Source organism: Boleophthalmus pectinirostris, unplaced genomic scaffold, assembly GCF_026225935.1.
Source record: "Boleophthalmus pectinirostris isolate CB_2022bp ecotype Guang Dong unplaced genomic scaffold, ASM2622593v1 HiC_scaffold_14, whole genome shotgun sequence".
Taxonomy (NCBI): Eukaryota; Metazoa; Chordata; class Actinopteri; order Gobiiformes; family Gobiidae; genus Boleophthalmus; species Boleophthalmus pectinirostris.
The window spans coordinates 33,601,193-33,616,178 of record NW_026571047.1 but is presented as its reverse complement, the minus strand read 5'-3'; the positions used below and the strand labels follow the sequence as shown (position 1 = coordinate 33,616,178).

General features: G+C 45.8%; 1 protein-coding gene across 1 annotated transcript in view; it reads left to right on the top strand.

Moving 5' to 3' along the window:
* Positions 1 to 14,986, top strand: part of ctc1 (CTS telomere maintenance complex component 1) — a 20,152-nt gene that overhangs the window by 2,320 nt on the left and 2,846 nt on the right. The window contains exons 2-8 of the mRNA XM_055149936.1: positions 39 to 427; positions 1,769 to 2,019; positions 2,815 to 2,929; positions 3,883 to 4,040; positions 11,127 to 11,341; positions 14,249 to 14,420; positions 14,725 to 14,802. Coding sequence (XP_055005911.1) covers positions 39 to 427; positions 1,769 to 2,019; positions 2,815 to 2,929; positions 3,883 to 4,040; positions 11,127 to 11,341; positions 14,249 to 14,420; positions 14,725 to 14,802 — 1,378 coding nt within the window. The remainder of the gene's footprint in view (positions 1 to 38; positions 428 to 1,768; positions 2,020 to 2,814; positions 2,930 to 3,882; positions 4,041 to 11,126; positions 11,342 to 14,248; positions 14,421 to 14,724; positions 14,803 to 14,986) is intronic.

Sequence of the window (14,986 nt, the reverse complement as noted above, 5' to 3'; positions counted from 1 at the left end):
GTGGTTCCTGTTTGTGTCTGTGGTGTTTTTACTGTGAGGACCTGACTCACCTGTCCCCTCCCCCGCAGTACGGCTCCGCCTCCTCGCTCCCGCACGTGCTCAGTGTGTCGTCTCTGCGCTCCTCGCTGCTCTCGCTCTGCTGGTCGTCCCTCAGCCTCAGCTCACTGCTGCCCCCCGATGGACAGAGTCTGAACTGCAGCCAACTCAACGCCGCCCTGTCCTGGTCCCACGCCCGCCTCCGCTCGGACCCCAGGGGCCCCGGACCGGACCACAGGGACCACAGGGACCACAGGGACCACAGGGACCACAGGGACCACAGGGGCCACAGACCGGACCCCCGGGACCACAGGACCACAGGGACCACAGGGACCACAGGGACCACCAGGGACCACAGGGACCAGAGTCCTCCTGCAGACCTTCACATGGGGTAAGTCTCCATCTTCTCCCTGTGACAGAAGTGACCTGAGTGACATCACCAGTGTGTGTAAATGTGTGTGTGTGTTACAGTTGTATGTTGTGTGTGTTACAGTTGTGTGTATGTTTATATGTTGTGTTACAGTTGTGTGTGTGTGTGTGTTGTGTGTTACAGTTGTGTGTGTGTGTGTGTGTTGTGTGTTACAGTTGTGTGTGTGTGTACAGTTGTGTGTGTGTGTGTGTTGTGTGTTACAGTTGTGTGTGTGTGTGTGTGTGTGTTACAGTTGTGTGTGTGTGTGTGTGTGTGTGTTACAGTTGTGTGTTGTGTGTGTGTGTGTGTGTGTGTGTGTTGTGTGTTACAGTTGTGTGTGTGTGTGTGTTGTGTGTGTGTTACAGTTGTGTGTGTGTGTTGTGTGTTACAGTTGTGTGTGTGTGTGTGTGTGTGTTACAGTTGTGTGTGTGTGTGTGTGTGTTGTGTGTTACAGTTGTGTGTGTTGTGTGTGTGTGTTACAGTTGTGTGTGTGTGTGTGTGTGTTGTGTGTTACAGTTGTGTGTGTGTGTGTGTTGTGTGTTACAGTTGTGTGTGTGTGTGTGTTGTGTGTGTGTGTTACAGTTGTGTGTGTGTGTGTGTGTGTGTTACAGTTGTGTGTGTGTGTGTGTGTGTGTTGTGTGTTACAGTTGTGTGTGTGTGTGTGTGTGTGTGTGTGTGTGTGTGTGTGTGTTGTACAGTTGTGTGTGTGTTGTGTGTGTGTGTGTGTGTGTGTACAGTTGTGTGTGTTGTGTGTGTGTGTGTGTGTGTGTGTTACAGTTGTGTTGTGTGTGTGTGTGTGTGTTGTGTGTGTGTTACAGTTGTGTGTTGTGTGTGTGTGTGTTGTGTGTTGTGTGTACAGTTGTGTGTGTGTGTGTGTGTGTGTGTGTGTTGTGTGTTACAGTTGTGTGTGTGTGTGTGTGTGTTGTGTGTTACAGTTGTGTGTTGTGTGTGTGTGTGTTGTGTGTGTGTGTGTTGTGTACAGTTGTGTGTGTGTGTGTGTGTGTGTTACAGTTGTGTGTTGTGTGTGTGTGTGTGTGTTACAGTTGTGTGTGTGTGTGTGTGTGTGTGTGTGTGTGTTGTGTGTGTGTGTTACAGTTGTGTGTGTGTGTGTGTTACAGTTGTGTGTTGTGTGTGTGTGTGTTACAGTTGTGTGTGTGTGTGTGTGTGTGTGTGTTGTGTGTTACAGTTGTGTGTTGTGTGTGTGTGTGTTGTGTTGTGTGTGTGTTTACAGTTGTGTTGTGTTGTGTGTGTTACAGTTGTGTGTGTGTGTGTGTGTTGTGTGTTACAGTTGTGTGTGTGTGTGTGTGTGTGTGTGTGTTACAGAGAGCGTCCTCTTCTGTTGGTTGGGATTCTTCAGCTTCCGTCTCCAGGATCTGAGTCTCAGAGTCTGGAGCTTCGAGACGCCACCGGGACTGTGTCCTGTGTGGTGACAGAGACCGACCCGGACCTGGACCGGGACCTGGACCGGGACCTGGACCGGGACCGAGACCAGGACCGAGACCGGGATCAGGACCAGGACCTGGACCGGGCCTCAGGGCGGGAGCAGACTGCGGCCTTCAGCACGGCCTGGATCGGTACAGTTGTGTGTGTTTGGTGTGCGTCTGTAACAGGTTCTGAACGTCGTCGTGTTTCAGTCGAGAAACTCGGCCAAGATCTAAACATTTAAATCTGTCAGAAAATGAGTTAAAAATAGAAAAATGATGAATCCAAACAGAAGATCATTTTATCTTCATCTTCTTCATCTTTAAATAAACTCCCTCTGGAGCAGAGTGAAGCGTCTGAGCTCACGGTTCCAGCGCTGGAAATACATTTATGAAGCTCAACAAACTAAAAACCAGTTTATGTTCACAGTTCATGGTCTGATGATGAATTCAGAGATTCTAAATTCTAGATATAAAATCTTAAATCAGTCGCACATGAGTCGTTCGTCTGTTCACACTGAATCTAAAAACTAATGAAGTGTTTCAGGGAAAACTCTGGTAAATGGATGATAGTTTCTTTTAAACATTTATCACCGAAATTTAAGATTTTCCGACAAGTTGAGTCATGGAAGAAATAAAAGTGACATTTTCTAAGATGAAAAACCTGAAATAAGGTTTAAAATCTTGGCCAGATCAGAGAAATTTGCAACGAGGTTAAAGTTCAGTCGTCTCCACAGAAACCTCAGAATACAGACTTCTGATTGGTCTGTTGTTTAAACGCTGGCTTCTGATTGGTCTGTTGTTTAAACGCTGGCTTCTGATTGGTCTGTTGTTTAAACGCTGGCTTCTGATTGGTCTGTTGTTTAAACGCTGGCTTCTGATTGGCCTGATGTTTAAACGCTGACTTCTGATTGGTCTGTTGTTTAAATGCTGGCTTCTGATTGGCAGGCTGCCTCGTGTGTGTGCGTCACTTCACCATGGTAACGGAGAGATTCATCCAATCAGAGTTTCCCTCCTTCAAACACCTGGATCAGGAACATTTCATCTCCCACAAGGAAACCAGGTAAGTCCTGGTTTAGTCCTGGTTTAGTCCTGGTTTAGTCCTGGTTTAGTCCTGGTTTAGTCCTGGTTCAGACCTGGTTTAGTCCTGGTTCAGTCCTGGTTCAGTCCTGGTTTAGTCCTGGTTCAGACCTGGTTTAGTCCTGGTTTTAGTCCTGGTTTAGTCCTGGTTCAGACCTGGTTTAGTCCTGTTCAGTCCTGGTTCAGTCCTGGTTCAGTCCTGGTTTAGTCCTGGTTTAGTCCTGGTTTAGACCTGGTTTAGTCCTGGTTTAGTCCTGGTTCAGACCTGGTTTAGTCCTGGTTCAGTCCTGGTTCAGTCCTGGTTCAGTCCTGGTTCAGACCTGGTTTAGTCCTGGTTTAGTTCTGGTTTTAGTCCTGGTTCAGACCTGGTTCAGTCTGGTTCTGGTTCAGTCCTGGTTCAGTCCTGGTTCAGTCAGTCTGGTTCAGTCCTGGTTCAGTCCTGGTTCAGTCCTGGTTTAGTCCTGGTTTAGTCCTGGTTCAGACCTGGTTTAGTCCTGGTTTAGTCCTGGTTTAGTCCTGGTTTAGTCCTGGTTCAGACCTGTTTAGTCCTGGTTTAGTCCTGGTTCAGACCTGGTTTAGTCCTGGTTTAGTCCTGGTTCAGTCCTGGTTCAGACCTGGTTTAGTCCTGGTTTAGTCCTGGTTTAGTCCTGGTTCAGTCCTGGTTCAGTCCTGGTTCAGTCCTGGTTCCTGGTTCAGTCTGGTTCTGGTTCTGGTTTAGTCCTGGTTTAGTCCTGGTTAGTCCTGGTTCAGACCTGGTTTAGTCCTGGTTTAGTCCTGGTTTAGTCCTGGTTCAGTCCTGGTTTAGTCCTGGTTTAGTCCTGGTTCAGACCTGGTTTAGTACCTGGTTTAGTCCTGGTTCAGTCCTGGTTCAGTCCTGGTTTAGACCTGGTTTAGTCCTGGTTTAGTCCTGGTTCAGACCTGGTTTTTCTCTCGTAGGTTTTACCTGCAGTTCTCGCTCGATCACGTCTCTGTGCTCAGTCCTTCTGTTGCCATGGAGATTCAGCAGCGTCAGGGGGCGGGGCCTGGCCGTGATGCGAGCGGCGAGGAGGCGGAGCCAGAGGACAGGAAGAGGAAGAAGAGAAAAACCGACGAAGGTGAGAATGACGACGAAGACGATACTTTGGGTTTAAGGGTCTGCGATACACGATACTCACCGATACCTGATACTGACCGATACTCACCAATACCCGATACTCACCAATACACGATACTCACCGATACCTGATACTCACCGATACTCACCAATACCGATACTCACCGATACACGATACTCACCGATACCTGATACTCACCGATACTCACCAATACACGATACTCACCGATACCTGATACTCACTGATTCACGATATCTGATACTCACTGATACACGATACTCACTGATTCACGATATCTGATACTCACGATACACAATACTCACCGATACCTGATACTCACCGATACTCACCAATACCTGATACTCACTGATACATGATACCCACTGATACACGATACTCACCGATTCACGATACCTGATACTCACCAATACTCACCAATACCCACCAATACACGATACTCACCAATACACGATACTCACGATACCTGATACTCACTGATTCACGATATCTGATACTCACGATACACAATACTCACCGATACCTGATACTGACCGATACTCACGATACCTGATACTGACGATACTCACGATACCTGATACTGACGATACTCACGATACCTGATACTGACGATACTCACGATACCTGATACTCATGATACCTGATACTGACGATACTCACGATACCTGATACTGACGATACTCATGATACCTGATACTGACGATACTCACGATACCTGATACTGACGATACTCATACCTGATACTCTGATACTGATACTGATACTCATGATACCTGATACTGATACGATACTCACGATACCTGATACTCACGATACCTGATACTGACGATACTGATACCTGATACTGACGATACTCACGATACCTGATACTGACGATACTCATGATGATATCCGCTGCAGCGTCCGCTCGGTGAGTGAGGTGTTTACGTGGACGAGTCGTCGTTTTTTTATCGTCGTCTTGTCATTAAACCATCGTGAAAACGAAACACAGTGAATTAATATAATTAATAAAACAAACCAAATCCAGCAGAGAAACTGAGAGAAACTTTTGTCCTCGTCCAGTCAGGAGTTTATACAAACAACATAAAGTCACACACGTCCTCCCCCCGTGTTTGTGTTTAAACAGCTTCAACTACGACCTGAAACCACGCAGGAAACAGCCCAAAACAAAACAATTCTCCACCGATATCCACCGATACCAGAGTGTGAAAGTTTATTTCCTTTAAACAAACAGACGCTCACAAATGATCCTCTGTGGTTATTTGTCTGTAAAATAATTCCACAGCAGCTTTAAGAAAATAATCTTAATATTTTATATATATTATATTATATTATATATATTATATTTATGTTTACAGAGCAGAATAAAACACACCCAGAATATCGGCTGAACCTGTATCCGATATCCAATCCACCAAAACATTCAATATCAACACCGATATTTGATACCAGCATCGTATCGGTGCCTCACGAACATCAGCTGTGGAGACTGAATAATAATAAAAAATAAATAATAATAATAATAATAATAAATAAATAAAATAAATAATAATAATATTAAACATATAGCTGCAAGCGGCGATGATCGGCCCTCGCTCGAGCCCACGCCGCACCCCGACCACGCTGAGCCCTGCACATGTCATGCCCCACGAATGCACCTCACCCCGTGATCTAACTCCTAAATTAACCCTAACCCCTCACCCTACCTCAACCCTGAACCCCAACCTGAACCCCGAACCCCTAATCCCTAATCTTAACCGACTCCTACCATTTTTCTCATTTTCTGTGTTGATTTTTTTATTTTTTATCCAAGATGGCGGACTTCCAGTTTGGCAGGGGGCGTGGTCACAATATACTTTTTTGTTCCTATTCCCATGATGCATCTGTGAACCAAATTTGGTTTGAGTACGTCAGTGTTTTTGTTGGACGTCCTACAAATGCATCATGAATCTCAGACTCTGGTCCTGGTTCAGTTCAGACTGTGAAGGATCCTGTGAAAAAGTGAACATCAAACCTCCATGTTTGTTTCCCAGTGGGACGTGTCTATTGTCAAAGTCGATCTTTTCAAGTCTTTTGAACCGTTTCACTTTTGTTTCTGCTTCTGATATTGTCATATTTTAGTTTTTGGATTCAGACATCGTTAATTGTTGTGGTTGTGGTTGTTGGATCCAAACAGTGGAAAACGACTCGAGAAACGGACTTCAGGAGTTTGTGAACTTCATAAATGTAAAAGTGAATCAGACGTGTGTGACTCAAACTGTTTCTCTTCCCAACGGAATTGAAAACTAGTGAAAGGTGAAGGTGATGGGCAGGATTGATCCACAGGAAGAACCAAAAAGGAAACATTTGTTTGACTAAGAAATCATCCCGAGTTTACAGAGAACATTTTGTCTGTGGAGCCACGACAAAACAAAATCTCGTTTAGTCCAATGAGGTTCATTTGGTCTTCCAATATTCTATGTTATTAGGTTCTTTTTCTCAGACCTGGAGTGTATTTCATCCCTGACAGTTTGTTCTGTTCACTAACGTCTTCCTCAGAGTCACGTGATGTTTCTGTGTCGTGTCTGGTCAGATGATTTAAACAGGTTTTGTCTCTGTCTTCCTCTCGGTGGAGGCAGGACGACAGCGCCACCTGCAGTCCCACTTCCTCAGGACAGTTCCAGGTGTGTGAGAGTAAAAAAGCCCCTCGTCCCGGTTTATCGTCCTGTGGGCACGTTTCCGTATTTCGATTGCTTCTTTAATCCAGCGGCGATGTTTGTTTTCCTCTGTCCCAGTGATGTTCGCTCCGTCTCAGTTCATAACGTGTTTCTCTCTTTTACACTGGTCAGAAACGGACGATTTGAGTTGTTCCTGTTCTGCTTTGAGTTTTGTTGCTCGTGTTTCGCCTTCGCTGTTTCCTTCTCGCGTTCTGTTCTATGTTCCTTTTTTCGTGGACTGAACTCCCTCCCTGTTTCTCCGATGTGTGTTTTATTGCAGGACATGCCGGGGATTTCGTACATTACATTACATTTATGCTCCGGTTCTATTTTGTCTTTCGGGTGGACGAGTATTTGTCTGAGTTTCCTGTTCGGTTTCACTCGTGTGTTCATATTGTGTTTTTTCATCGCCCTCTGTACTTTTTCTGTTATGTCCCTGATGTATGGTAATGTTCCCAGGCCTGTGCTCATTTTTACTGTTTTGTTTTTGTTTCTTTGGTTCTGTTTTTCTTTCTCCTTCACCTGTTGTTTCCCTTTGTTTATTGCCCATTTTGGGTCTTGGCGTTGCCTTAGCGCAGGAGAGTCAAACTCATTTTGGTCCAGGGGCCGAATCCAACCGACTTTGATCCAAAGTGTCTGGATCAGAAAACTCATGTCATATAAACCCCAAAAATAACAATAAGTTCAAATATTTGTGCAGAGAAACACAAATCTATTACACAAATCTTTTTTAATTGATGAACTCTTTCTTTTACAAAATATTATAATATTATGAACAACCTGAAACTTTAAGAAAATACAATTTCAACACAAAGTTTGAACATGAACTTGTATGTAAACAGAATAAGTCCATTTTTGTTGTAAAATTCCTGCACTCGGCTCCACTTTTCTCATGTTGGACATTTTTTCTGATGAGGGTCACGGTCAACAGTCAAAACGATCGTCCTTTAAGACGTTTGGAAAGAGAGACAAGTCTTCATTTGTGCTGCTCTGGTGGGAGGGGCCACGTACAGAGACGCTGGAGACGCTGCTGTGATAAACACCACAGAAAATTAACACCATTTTAATAGAAAATATCATTAAAATACTTTAGTAGAAAATCAGCCGAGGGCCAGATTAAAGGTCTTGGAGGGCCGGATCTGGCCCCCGGGCCGTATGTTTGACACCTGTGCCTTAGCGCCTTGTGAATGTGTCTGTCTTCTTCCTGTTTGTCTTGTTCGTCTGTTATGATGTTGGTTCTGTCGTACAATGTTCTTACGGAGAGTTTGTGGCTGTGGGATGTTCTGACGTCCATAAGAGATACTGGTCCGTGTGGGTTGGTTTTCTGTGTATTTTGATTTTGATGCTGCCGTCTTCCCTGTGTGTGATGTTCATGTGCAGGAAGTTTATTGTGTTGTTTGTTTCTTCTTCGTGTGTGAATTGGGTGTTTCCAGTGCTGTCTGTTGTGTTTAGGTGGTCTGTTCGCTCTTGTGTGTGTCCGTTTTCAGTTTTTTCCAGTATGTCGTCTACATATCTTTTCCACATAGTGAGTCTGCATGTCGTTGTCTCTGTCCTTATGGCCTTGTCCTCCAGGTCGTCCATGAAGAACCCACTCATGATGGCTGATAAGGGGTCCCCCATGGCCAAACCCTCCTTCTGCCTGTATATTTTTCCTTTGAATTTGAAGTATGTGGATGTGGAAACAAAATGAAGGAGCCGGGTTAAGTCTTCAACTGTCAGGTTGGTTTGTTTGTGTAGTGTTTTGTCTGTACGTGGGCGGTTCTCAACTATGTGTAATGTGACGTTTATGGGAGTTTTTGTGAACAGGGATATTACATCGTGGGATATTAATATTTCATTGGTTTGTACTTTGATGGTTTTTAGTTCCTGGGCCAGTTGTTTTGAGTTCTTACAATGTTGCTGGGTATGTCCTGTGACAAAGACGGCCTTTGTCCCCATTTTTCACCTTAGTTCAGTTACATCTATATCAACTAAACGGCTAAATAATAACTATCCCGGGTTTGTTTTATTTAGTCTTTGTTTAATTGATCACATTCACACAGTTACTTTAAATTCATTTTATTTGGTTATATCCCTTCATTTCTGTTTAAACTCACCACCTTTACCTGTGACTCCACATGGTCTGGGAACAACAGAGGGGGCGTGTCCTTTGGCAGCCATATTTATAGGCTCAGGGAGGTGTTGGCCCAGACCATGTGGAGGGAAGCCTCGGAAATGGTTCTTTGTTTTATCAAATGGGTTATTAGAATTTTGGTTTCAGTGTATCTAGTTAAGTTGGACACTGTTCAGTTTAAAAGGGGGATTAGGCTTCAGAAAATAATTGAAGGCAGCACCAGTAAGGAAAGGAAATTGCTACAGTTTTCCCCGTAAGTTGGTGTGAACCCAGGGGGAGGGGCTTCCTCTCTGGGGGGTGTATAAGTAGAGGCAGTTTAATCAGTAGGAGGTCACCATCAGTGCAGCCAGGTGCCTGTGGGTATTTTCTTTTGTTGTGTTATTTTCTGTTGCTTTTGTTTAGTTAAGCACAGTTCTTTTTTTGTAAATATGTATAGAATTTTGCCCACGACTTGGAAGGATCCAATAAAGAATTTGGTTTGGTGAAGGACAACTTTGCACTGGACTCTCATTTTGACCACTTGGGCCAGCTTCCCCACATGGCCTAATAATGGTTTTATGAGTTCTACTAGTGCTTTTGATAGATTATATGTTACTGAACCGATGCTGTCTACTCTGGGTCTAAGTGGAGTGTCCTTTTTGTGTATTTTGGATGTGCCATATATTGGTGGTGTGATGTTGGCGGTTGGTATTAGGTAATTGTAAGTTTCCTTATCTATTTTTTCTTCCTCCAACAAGGGTTTTAGGAGTGTTTTAAGTGTCTTTTTCTTTTCCTCAGTTGGGTCTTTCCTAATCCGTTTGTATGTATTTGTGTCCTTTAGCATTGATCATATTTGTGTGTGTCCATGACGACAGTGGCTCTTCCTTTATCCGCGGGTGTTATTGTGATTGTTTTGTCGTTAGCTAGCGCGCGTATTGCTTTCCTTTCATCTTTATTTACGTTTCCTGGTGGCATCTTGCTGTTTTAAGAATCCCTGCTATTTCCTTTCTTAGTTCTGCTTTCCTCCCTGCTCTTTTATTGATTGGCATGCTTGTTCGGTGGCGAGTATGAATTCTTCGTATGGAATTTTTTCTGGCGTTACTGCGTAGTTTAATCCGCGGGATAATACGTTTAGTTCTGTCTGTGAAAGTGGGCGCTTTGATACATTTTTTACCCATTTATTTGTCATTGAACCGTCTATCTTCGCATTGTTTTTATTCTTACGCGCGATTAGCGACTCTAATTTTTCTACGTGTCTAATTTTTGTTTCTAAGAAAATCCTTTCGTGTGTCCTTAACAGTTGTTGTGTTGTTAGCTTTTGCGTGTCTTCGTCTAACTGGAACTTGCTAGCAAAGTTAGCCATGTTCGTTTTTAGTTTATTGTTTATGTCGTTTACCTTATTCGTGGTGCATCTTACTCTTTCTTTCAGCAGTGTGAGGTCTGCTCCTTTTACAATTTTCTCTGCATTCTGTGATGGGATGTGATTCTTGAGGTCCAGGGTGGGTGGTGTAATTCCCTCGTCCCGGCAACGCAGGTTGAATCGGAGATGGTTACGGAAACGTGCCCTTTTTGATTCCAGTTGTTCTAATTTCCAGAACTCCTTGACACATTGTTGTCCATGACTTGAGCGTAACAGTCCAATGAGGTTCATTTGGTCTTCCAATATTCTATGTTATTAGGTTCTTTTTTTCAGACCTGGAGTGTATTTCATCCCTGACAGTTTCGACTGCTCACTTCCTCAGAGTCACGTGATGTTGCTGTGACGTGTCCAGTCAGTCAGCTGTTTAAAGGTATGAAATAACACTCTAGGTGTGAAAAAAAGAACCTAATAACAAAATCCTGTTTGTTAATGTAGAGGAGCAGAAGACAAACAGACTGAGCTGCACTTTCTTGTTCTTGTGGTTTTACACAAACATCACGTCTTGGTCTTTGCAGTGGAAGGTGTTTCTTGGTGAACAGTTGGAGACTTTCACTTTGGCATTGACTTTTTAAATTCATAACCGAGTTTGAACGCTCCACTTCACACACACAGCGCAGCTTCACACTGCGCAACAAAAGGCTCTTCACCAGCCGTGACGCTCGGGCCTAATAATAATAATAATAATAATAATAATAATAATAATAATAATAATAAATAATAATATTAATAATATAATAATAATAATAATAATAATAATATATAATAATATAATAATAATAATAATAATATATATATTAATATTAAAAATATTAATAATAATAATAATAATAATATAATAATAATCTTGTGTGATCACTCAGGGGGCGGAGTCTGCTCAGGGGGCGGAGCCACAGCCTGCGTTTCCGTGGTGATTCGGGTGGAGCAGAAAGAGGGCGTGGCCTTGAGGAACGTGGGGGCGGGGTCTACGCTGTCATTCAACCTGAAAGCCGCTGTGATTGGTCCAGTCGTCTGCTGGGGGCGGGACCCAAAGAACCATCCAATCACAGAGCGAGAGGTCACAGCGCGAGAAAATAAGGTACAAGACCTGAGACCCGGTCTGGACCCGGTCTGGACCTGGTCTGGACCCAGTCTGGACCTGGTGTGTGTGTGTGTGTTTATTGTGTGTGTTGTTGTTTCAGAGTGTGTGTGTTGTGTGTGTTTATTGTGTGTTGTTGTTGTTTCAGAGTGTGTGTGTGTGTTTATTGTGTGTGTTGTTGTTTCAGAGTGTGTGTGTGTGTTTTTCTGGAGTTTCCTGTCGTTGGTTTCCGTTGCTGCAGGACGGACGCTTCTACAGACTGTGGCTCTCCAGGTCAGAGTCAGAGTCACACACACACACACACACACACACACACTCACACACACACACACACACACTCACACACACACACACACACACACTCAGTCACACACACACACACACACACACACACACACAACACACATCACACACACACACACACACACACACACACACACACACACACACACACACACACACACACACACACACACACACACACACACACACACACACACACACACACACAGAGGTCACACACACACACAGAGGTCACACACACACACACACACACACAGTCACACACACACACACACAGGTCACACACACACACACACACACACACACACAGGTCAGGGTCACACACACACACACACACAACACACACCACCACACACACACACACAGACACACAGGTCACACACACACACACAGAGTCACACACACACACACACACACACACACACACACACACACACACACACACACACACACACACACACACACACACACAGAGGTCACACACACACACACACACACACACACACACACACACACACACACACACAGGTCACACACACACACACACACAGGTCACACACACACACACACACACACACACACACACCAAGGTCACACACACACACACACACACAGTCACACACACACACAGGTCACACAGGTCACACACACACAGGTCACACACACACACACACACACACAGGTCACACACACACAGGTCACACACACACACACAGGTCACACACACACAGGTCACACACACACACACACAGGTCACACACACACACACAGGTCACACACACACACAGGTCACACAACACACACACACACAGGTCACACACACAGGTCACACACACAGGTCCACACACACACACACACTCACACCACACAGGTCACACACAGGTCACACACACACACACACACACACACACACAGGTCACACACACACACAGGTCACACAACACACACAGGTCACACACACACACACACAGGTCACACACACACACAGGTCACACACACACAGGTCACACACACACAGGTCACACACACACACACAGGTCACACACACACACAGGTCACACACACACACACACACACACACACACAGGTCACACACACACAGGTCACACACACACACAGGTCACACACACACACACACACACACAGGTCACACACACACACACACACACACACACAGGTCACACACACACACACACAACACACACACACACACACACACACCACACACACACACACACACACACACACAGGTCACACACACACACAGGTCACACACACACACAGGTCACACACACACACACACACAGGTCACACACACACACACACACACAGGTCACACACACACACAGGTCACACACACACACAGTCACACACACACACAGGTCACACACACACAGGTCACACACACACACACAGGTCACACACACACACACACACACACACACAGGTCACACACACACACAGGTCACACACACACACACACACACACACACACACAGGTCACACACACACAGGTCACACACACACAGGTCTCACACACACACACACACATCACACACACACACACACACACACAGGTCACACACACACACACACACACACACAGGTCACACACACACACACACAGGTCACACACACACACACACACAGTCACACACACACACACACACACGTCACACACACACACACACACACACACACACACACACACACACACACACACACACACACACACACACACCACAGTCACACACACACACCAGGTCACACACACAGGTCACACACACACACAGGTCACACACACACACAGGTCACACACACACACAGGTCACACACACACACAGGTCACACACACACACAGGTCACACACACACACACACACACACACAGGTCACACACACACAGGTCACACACACACAGGTCACACACACACACAGTCACACACACACACACACAGGTCACACACACACACACACACACACACAGGTCACACACACACACACACACACACAGGTCACACACACACAGGTCACACACACACACACAGGTCACACACACACACACACACACACACACACAGGTCACACACACACACACACACACAGGTCACACACACACACACACACACACACACACAGTCACACACACACACACAGGTCACACACACACACACACACACAGGTCACACACACAGTCACACACACACACACACACAGGTCACACACACACAGGTCCACCACACACACAGGTCACACCACACACAGGTCACACACACACAGGTCACACACACACACAGGTCACACACACACAGGTCACACACACACACACACACACAGGTCACACACACACACACACACACAGTCACACACACACAGTCACACACACACACACACACACACACACACACACAGGTCACACACACACACACACACACACACACACACACACACACACACACACACACACACACACACACACAGGTCACACACACACACACAGGTCACAGGTCACACACACACACACAGGTCACACACACACACAGGTCACACAGTCGGGCGTCCGGTGCGTTTGTGACGCCGCCTGAACTCTGCCATCTGTCCACAGGATCCGAGCGTTCTGATTGGCCGTGCTGTTACCGGGCAGACGGGGGTGGAGCTTCACGCTGACGCCGCCCTCCAGGTGCATCCTGATTGGAGGATTCACACTGTGCCCCGCCCCCAGACCACCGCTCCACAGTCATGTGACCTGAGTCTGGACGACGTCATCAACTCCAGGTACAGACCAGACCTGGTTTAGACCTGGTTTAGTCCTGGTCTAGTCCTGGTTTAGTCCTGGTTTAGTCCTGGTCTAGTCCTGGTTAGTCCTGGTCTAGTCCTGGTCTAGTCCTGGTCTAGTCCTGGTCTAGTCCGGTCTGGTCTATCCTGGTCTAGTCCTGGTTAGTCCTGGTCTAGTCCTGGTCTAGTCCTGGTCTGGTCTAGTCCTGGTTTAGTCCTGGTTTAGTCCTGGGTCTAGTCCTGGTCTAGTCCTGGTCTAGTCCTGGTCTAGTTCTGGTCTGGTTTAGTCTGGTTTCTGGTTAGGGTCTGATCTGGTGAGTTTTCGTGCTCTGGTTTTGGAGAGAGTTGGAGTCACCGACAGGAGCCAAGACCCAACACAGACAGGTGCGTGTGACAGGTGCCCTCCTCGTGTGTGTCAGGTGCTGTGTGTGTCAGGTGTCTCCTGTGTGTGTCAGGTGTCTCCTGTGTGTGTCAGGTGTCTCCTGTGTGTGTCAGGTGCTGTGTGTGTCAGGTGTCTCCTGTGTGTGTCAGGTGTCTCCTGTGTGTGTCAGGTGCTGTGTGTGTCAGG